The sequence below is a fragment of the Acyrthosiphon pisum genome, chromosome A1 (genome assembly GCF_005508785.2).
Source record: "Acyrthosiphon pisum isolate AL4f chromosome A1, pea_aphid_22Mar2018_4r6ur, whole genome shotgun sequence".
In the NCBI taxonomy this organism is placed as follows: Eukaryota; Metazoa; Arthropoda; class Insecta; order Hemiptera; family Aphididae; genus Acyrthosiphon; species Acyrthosiphon pisum.
This window is the reverse complement of record NC_042494.1, coordinates 160391663-160400565: the sequence shown is the minus strand read 5'-3', so window position 1 is coordinate 160400565 and position 8903 is coordinate 160391663. Positions and strand designations below refer to the sequence as shown.

At 42.3% G+C, this 8903-nt stretch overlaps 1 protein-coding gene across 1 annotated transcript; it reads right to left on the bottom strand.

The window, feature by feature from the left end:
- Window positions 1-2953: 2953 nt before the first annotated feature.
- On the bottom strand, window positions 2954-6271 carry LOC103309057. Its single transcript, XM_016803451.2, has 2 exons — window positions 5206-6271; window positions 2954-3930 (listed from the first exon to the last, which is right to left on the bottom strand). Exons 1-2 carry the CDS (start codon window positions 6165-6167, stop codon window positions 3384-3386), a joined length of 1509 nt encoding a protein of 502 aa, XP_016658940.2. The 5' UTR covers window positions 6168-6271; the 3' UTR covers window positions 2954-3383.
- Window positions 6272-8903: the final 2632 nt, after the last annotated feature.

Here is an 8903-nt window from a genome sequence, read left to right as displayed (position 1 = left end):
AACAATTATTTTGTTAATCTACCTTTATCCTTTGATACAAGTCAGTATCTAGTCACTATTTAATATTTTTATGTTATTAACTTTTTTATTATATCCACTACCTATGTTATAACAATATTTTGTTAATCTACCTTTATCCCTTGATACAAGTTAGTATCTAATCACTACTTTTGTTGTTATTAATGTTAATATTATTATTATTTACATAAATCAGAAAATAAAGAAATTATGTTTTAAAATGTTTTATTACTAATTAGTGTTTTTATCTAATAAATTTACAAATGAATCAATAATATACTTTTGTTAGGTATAATTATGATGTTTTAGTCTTTATATTTCTTGTACTTGGGTAATTAATTAATTTTATAAATATAATTAATAGGCTTTTTTTATTGGGAAAAGATTATTAACTTAATCAACTTTATATTTTAGTTTAACTTAATGTTTCAGTAGAAGGCTGTTGCAGAGTGCACATAATAACTTAAAAGACTTATTAAAAAATTTAACGAATAAAGGTATGCTAAATTCAGAATTTGAAGATATTTTGTTAGATAAGTTTGGTGGAATTTCGGCAGAACTATTTAAGAACCAGCTTAAAAACTTAGAGTGTAAGGCTAAAGGTCGACGCTATACCACTGATATAAAAGAATTTGCACTTACGCTTCATTATTATTCGCCTAAAGCTTATGAATTTTGCCGGTTAGTTAGTAACACGCTGCTTAGTAATTATTATAGTAAAATAATATATATTATTAAATCATAATTATTTATGTATTTTCTAGATCCATTCTAAGGTTGCCTCATATATCAGCTATACGAAACTGGACCAGCTCAATCAATGGAAACCCTGGATTTTTAAGTGAAGTTTTGTCATGTCTTAAAAATTTACCAACAGTTGATAAAGATTGCAATTTAGTGTTTGATGCAATGGCCATAAAGAAACAAATTGTATGGGATAAAAAACTTGATAAATTTGTTGGTTTCTCTGATTATGGAAATGAATTAGATTTGGAAGGAAATAATACGCCAGCAACTGAGGTCCTAGTTTTCATGTTGGTCAGCTTGAATGGGAAATGGAAATGTCCTGTAGGTTATTTTTTAAAGTTGCCCTCAAACAAATACTATTAAAAAATGCAATAAAATGTAAAACAAATGGTAACTGTCGCACAAATCCTTAATGCCGACCCAGAGGACGTCGGCCGACTTGGCTACACCTAATAATATTTTAACTAGTTTTTATTGGCCCACACTCCGACCGAACAAAATGACTGCGCTAAGCACCGCAACGCGAAAAACACGGGAAAGTGGGCACCTTATGCTTAACTCAAATATACGTTTGAATGATTAACCACAAGAAGTAGGTATATTAATATAGAAAATTACAATATTTTATATTCATATGTAATGGATGGGCGCCCACTAACTTATCTCTATAGGTACAATTAATAATATCAGTACAAATAATATATATAATATCACATCATCAAAATAGTAAATAATGATGTTTTACAATGATAACAAATAATAGTGTAGTCACCGGTCTCCTCGGTACCCGCTGACTCCCACCGACAGTGTTGCCATTCGGTCCTTCTCCACGGTCCACTGGTCCACACGGCGATCCAACGCTGGTCCACTGGGAATCCCACGATGGCCCACGAAAAACAGCACACACCAATAATTTGCCCGTGGTCCACGGAAGGCACCGTAAAATGTAGTGTCGAAGACGTGGAAGACGACACGGCCCGCACGTTGCCGGCACTCAACGCGACACAAGGTCGACGGCCACGAAACAAAATATACAATACCACGGGACAAACGGGTCGTTTCAGCGTGCGGTCGGTGCGTACATTTAGTACAACGTACCACAGGTGATCGACGGAAAACTGTATACGGACGGATAGACCAAAAAAAAGAAACACACGAAAACCGCCGCGGCCGATACGTAACTCGGCACACTCGAGAACCACCGATCACGTGAAATTAGTCTGTCGCGCAAAACCCGGACGTGACAGACGAGCTGGAGATGCCGTTGCAAAAGTTGCGACGAACAGACGGAGACTGACTAAAAATGGACTTTGACAGGTTCGCGGTGAGACGGCAGGCAGTGACAGAGATGGGACAGGCGGGGCGGGTTATCGAATGTTCTCGACGTGGAGTCGATCGTAATGACCGACGACAATTATTGTCGATAACATTTCAGCGGCCAAGATTCGTTATCGAACATTTTATAGATATCCGACATCCTCCCCCTAGTAAGACGAGCACGTCTTACTACTAGATCACTGCTGGAGCTAAGGGTTTAGACTGCTGAAGCATAGAGATTGAACTGATGGACGTTGGACTTGTGCTAACCGATTAACCTGAAAATACATTCTTTTTTTTTTTTTAAACAAAACATTGCAAAATATACAAATTATAATAATACATACTAATAAAAAAATTCAAAATTCAAAAATTCAAAAAACATTCTGATTGGAATATAATTCAATTGCCAGGGCTTCTAAATACATCAATTACAACGTGCCCCTGATTTTTTCTGGCATCTAACCAAAGTGCCCCCTCCCCCCTGACCCACGACAGCGGTGCCTAGGCGCAGGTGCAAATTGGGTGTACGAGTCAGAACAAAAGAAAAGGTAAGATAAACAGACATAAAATAAAAGAGCGCTTGAGGGTCTCTAGGGCTGGTTAATAAGTTTGACCACTTTTACTACCGGACGGGTAACTATGCCGGTAGCAATTCGGAGCCGAACGACTCGGACGACTGCATCAGCTCCAGGTAGTACATCGATCACGCGCCCCATTCGCCATTTCAACGGCGGTGCGTGGGCGTCTTTTATCACAACCATATCATCAACCACTATATTTGGGGCGTCATTGGTCCATCGACTACGAATCTGGAGAGTTTGGAGGTATTCATTGCGCCATCGCCGCCAAAATGCTTGCACGCATTGCAAATTGGATAAGTCCGTAACGAAACTGCGCCAAAGCTCCGCAATATCTTGAGGCAGCTGCTCATCCCATGAAAGCCCGGCTTTCCACACCTGTTGCATTAATGTTTTGGCGAAAAAGGTGACAGGCGATAGGAGTCCAAGCGGATCGAACATTCGCGCTATCAATGACAACATACCGCGTTTCGTGGAGATGTGTCGTTCGGGTTGAAAGGTATACATAAACGTGTCATCTTGATGAGACCATTGTAATCCTAATACTTTCGTTCCTGTGCCAACGGAATCATCGAGCGACAAAGGTTCGCATGTTCTGTCCTCCGAGGGAACCTTATCAAGTATGGAGGACGTGTTACTGGCCCATTTCTTCAAATCCATACCAGCACAATGTAAAACTTGAATGAGCCCATCTTGCAGAGAAAGGGCTCGTCCAACGTGTCACGACCCGCGCCAGATATCATCCACGTAGGTCTGATAACAATAAAGCTCCTTTAGGAACGGAAAACCATTACAATCCTGCTCAGCAATGGATCGCAGCACTTTGATCGCGAGGTAGGGAGCACAGTTGACCCCATAAGTCACAGTATTGAGCTCATAGGCTTGCAACATTTGTTCAGGCGACGACCTCCACAAAATATGTTGATACCGTCGGTGCAACGGAGTCACAGACACCTGACGATACATTTTGCTGATATCGGTTGTGAAGGCGAAACGGTGAACCCGATACAATAATAGGACGTCCACAACATCGCGCTGTAGCTTCGGTCCCGGAAGCAAACAATCATTCAAGGAAACGCCCGAATACGACGTCGCGGAAGCATCGAACACTACGCGTATCTTCGGGTCGATATCGGCGGGACGGTAGACGGCATGGTGTGGGATAAAGTAATCCCCTTCGGACTTGGCTGAAGACATGTGTCCCAAGGTCAAGTATTCAGACATGAAATCGCAATATAAACGCTGAAGACGAGGGTCGTTGGCTAATTTCTTCTCCAAATGCTCGAATCGCTTCTCCGCTACGGCGCGCGAGCCACGAAAAGTGTCACCAGAAACGGCTTGACGGAACAAGAGCGGTACACAAAATCGACCCGAACTATCACGGGTGCAACCATCACGAAATATGGCCTCGCATTGCCCTTCTTGCGTAAATTCTTCAGGTGCTGCATCTGGTTCTTCGAGCTCCCAGAACCTCTCCAGCAACGTTTCAACCGATGTAGTAAGTGATGCGTGACATGATACGGCGATATTAGATGATAATATTGGAACCGGCCCGATGACGGCCCAACCGAACACCGTTCCGAACGCTACCGGAAAAGCATCGCCGACTGACACCCGCTTTCCATTTAGAATTTGAGCAAACAGATCCGCACCTAATAAGACATCAATAGTACCAGGATTGATGAACGATGGATCAGCTAAAGCAAGGTGTTTGTATTTTTCTGCTATCGAACTTGGTAGTGGATGTCGCGGCATCTCGGCCGTAATTGACGGAAACACCCAGGCATCAAAATTGAATACTGGATTCGGTGAAAATCTGGGTTGCGCTTGACAGTGGACTATTCCCAAAACGTTTTGTACCGAAACACCACCAATACCGGATACAGGTGCTGTCCACCTTCGCATCCGGAGTCCTAAACGATTTTGACACTCCGAAGTAATAGCACTGATTTGTGAAGCTGAATCAATAAGCGCTCGCACCGTATGCATCACGCCGACGCAGTCAGGCATGTGTATGAGAGCTGTCCCGAGAATGACTGAAGGCGACGTATTTTGACCAAGGCATGACGATGCGGAAGCACTGTCCGATTGTCCCTCCTTCGATGAATCCTCTTCTCTGGAAGGCGCTGCAGATCCATCTGAATGCAATAACGAATGGTGCCTACGAGAACACTGACCACATATATTCGAAGACTTGCATTTGGTCACCCAATGTCCCGGGCGTAGGCAACGAAAACATATCCGCTGATCTCGTGCCCAATTGTTACGCACTTCTTGCGTCCAACCATTGAACTTTGGGCATGACGTCAGATCATGAGTACCTTTGCAACATTTGCAAGACTTTGCTGCCTTTGACGAGTTGCTGCTTGTAACCATGGAAGTGTGCAGCGGCGGCTTCTTTGCATTATATGTCGCAGTCTTAGTGGTCTTGTGAGAGTTTGTTTGTTTAGAGGTAGGTTCCCGCGGAATGCATTCTAATATGGCCACTCGAGATTTTACAAACCTCAATAAGTCTTTTACTGTAGGAAAGCCGTTGGCTAATTGGGCTTCGAATAACTTAATGCTGTAGATGGGCAAACACCGTGAAGCAATGGAGAATAATATGAAGTCGCCTAAGTTAGGTATATTCAGGGACTCGAGTAGCGACACACCTTCGTCGAACACTACTAACAATTTGTTCAACTCGACTAAACTTTCTGAAGACGCTCGCTGTGCATTTAACAGTTTTTCAATTAATGAGCATGCAACCAGACGGGGTTTGTTAAATCTTTCCTCGAGAGTGGACCACGCCAACTTGTAATTGTGGTCTGATACCGGAATACCTCGGATAGCGTCTCGAGCTGCCCCTTTGCAACATCCCACCAAGTAATAAAACTTATCAATATCGGATAAATGTTCTCGACGATCCACCGATGTTGTAAAACGATCGCGAAATGTAATCCATTCATAAATGTCACCCTCGAACGTGGGCAACGGGATTTCAGGTAGGCGGGCAGGCTTGATCACTTGGACGCTATTGGATCGCAGAGAACCCGCATTATTTGATTGGATGGCTCCTGGGCTCACATCTATGGTCACATTGTCGGTAATCACTTGTTCGTCCGACTTCGGGACATTCCGGCCGACCTCGTTCAATGACCCCTGTGAACCGCCGTGTGTAGACACTATCGTTTGATCGGGACAGTATTGCATAAAACGATGAGCGGTTGCCTTGGCAAAGGAGACCAACTCGAACATCTCGACGCCTTCCTTATCAGGATATTCATTGTCAAGCTCTAAATCCAACAAATGACCCAACAACGCTTCATCTTCGATGGTAAACGACGACAACAATTGATCAAGGGATTCAACCATCACCAATAGCTGAGGTACTACCGACGTATCCTCCGCAGTCCGAACAGCCACACTATGAACTGCACGTATTTTGTTCATGTAATTCATGCGTTTGACTTCGCAACTACGTTTCAATCGCTTGATCCGCGCGACTTCTTCATCACCAGCCATGACGACAGATTTTATATACAAATAAAATCAAATAGCAAAATAAATGTTTGCTTATACAATCAACGGAGTTCGCGAATTAATGCCTAATTTTTTTTTTTTAAATAAAAAAAAAAAAAAAAAAACTATCAATCGCAAATCAAAATGAATTATAACGCGACTAAAGACGCGCTTGACGTGAAATAATAATAAAATATTACACGCTAAATTAGATAATTGAACGCAGGTAATACGCTTTTTCACGGAATAATAATACAACAATTATAATCGCGAAATAAAATAATTTAAACGTGACACGAAGCGCGCCGAATAATAATAAGTATGAAACGCAAAACAAAACAAATTTATTTTAAAAAAAGACACGTGAATAAAGACGAGTTTGATGCGAAATAATTATAAAAATTATTCGACAAATTAAATCAATAACGCGGCAAGTAACGCGCTTTACGCAAAATAATAATAATAAATTGTCGATCGCACAAATTAAATAAATAACGCGAATCAAAATAAATAGACACTACAAGTAGGTAACGCGCTTTTGCGAATTAATAATTAAGAAAATTATCAGTCGTAGAACCGAAATAAATCAAAACACGGCACGAAACGCGCGTTTACGCGTAATAATAATAAACTACGAGCATTGAACGCCACACAAAATAATTTAAGACGCGGCAAATAGCGCCCTTTTACGCAATAATAATAAAAATCACTAATCGCAAAATTAAATAAATCAACACGCTGTTCACGAACTGAACGTTTGAAACCAAAATAAACTAGCTATAATAAATACAATTAACTTAAGTTAAGGACGGGCCCATAGATCCTACACAATCAATAAACAAGATGTGGACTTAACCACGCTCTGTGCTACCAGAAATGTCGCACAAATCCTTAATGCCGACCCAGAGGACGTCGGCCGACTTGGCTACACCTAATAATATTTTAACTAGTTTTTATTGGCCCACACTCCGACCGAACAAAATGACTGCGCTAAGCACCGCAACGCGAAAAACACGGGAAAGTGGGCACCTTATGCTTAACTCAAATATACGTTTGAATGATTAACCACAAGAAGTAGGTATATTAATATAGAAAATTACAGTATTTTATATTCATATGTAATGGATGGGCGCCCACTAACTTATCTCTATAGGTACAATTAATAATATCAGTACAAATAATATATATAATATCACATCATCAAAATAGTAAATAATGATGTTTTACAATGATAACAAATAATAGTGTAGTCACCGGTCTCCTCGGTACCCGCTGACTCCCACCGACAGTGTTGCCATTCGGTCCTTCTCCACGGTCCACTGGTCCACACGGCGATCCAACGCTGGTCCACTGGGAATCCCACGATGGCCCACGAAAAAACAGCACACACCAATAATTTGCCCGTGGTCCACGGAAGGCACCGTAAAATGTATTGTCGAAGACGTGGAAGACGACACGGCCCGCACGTTGCCGGCATTCAACGCGACACAAGGTCGACGGCCACGAAACAAAATATACAATACCACGGGACAAACGGGTCGTTTCAGCGTGCGGTCGGTGCGTACACTTAGTACAACGTACCACAGGTGATCGACGGAAAACTGTATACGGACGGATAGACCAAAAAAAAAGAAACACACGAAAACCGCCGCGGCCGATACGTAACTCGGCACACTCAGAACCACCGATCACGTGAAATTAGTCTGTCGCGCAAAACCCGGACGTGACAGACGAGCCGGAGATGCCGTCGCAAAAGTTGCGACGAACAGACGGAGACTGACTAAAAATGGACTTTGACAGGTTCGCGGTGAGACGGCAGGCAGTGACAGAGATGGGACAGGCGGGGCGGGTTATCGAATGTTCTCGACGTGGAGTCGATCGTAATGACCGACGACAATTATTGTCGATAACATTTCAGCGGCCAAGATTCGTTATCGAACATTTTTATAGATATCCGACATCCTCCCCCTAGTAAGACGAGCACGTCTTACTACTAGATCACTGCTGGAGCTAAGGGTTTAGACTGCTGAAGCATAGAGATTGAACTGATGGACGTTGGACTTGTGCTAACCGATTAACCTGAAAATACATTCTTTTTTTTTTTTTGAAACAAAACATTGCAAAATATACAAATTATAATAATACATACTAATAAAAAATTCAAAAATTCAAAAATTCAAAAAACATTCTGATTGGAATATAATTCAATTGCCAGGGCTTCTAAATACATCAATTACAACGTGCCCCTGATTTTTTCTGGCATCTAACCAAAGTGCCCCCTCCCCCCTGACCCACGACAGCGGTGCCTAGGCGCAGGTGCAAATTGGGTGTACGAGTCAGAACAAAAGAAAAGGTAAGATAAACAGACATAAAATAAAAGAGCGCTTGAGGGTCTCTAGGGCTGGTTAATAAGTTTGACCACTTTTACTACCGGACGGGTAACTATGCCGGTAGCAGTTCGGAGCCGAACGACTCGGACGACTTTATCAGCTCCAGGTAGTACATCGATCACGCGCCCCATTCGCCATTTCAACGGCGGTGCGTGGGCGTCTTTTATCACAACCATATCATCAACCACTATATTTGGGGCGTCAATGGTCCATCGACTACGAATCTGGAGAGTTTGGAGGTATTCATTGCGCCATCGCCGCCAAAATGCTTGCACGCATTGACTGACCAGCTTCCACCGCTGCTCCAATGACCGGGTTGTGATCGAAATGTCCGCTTCAGGGACGGCAA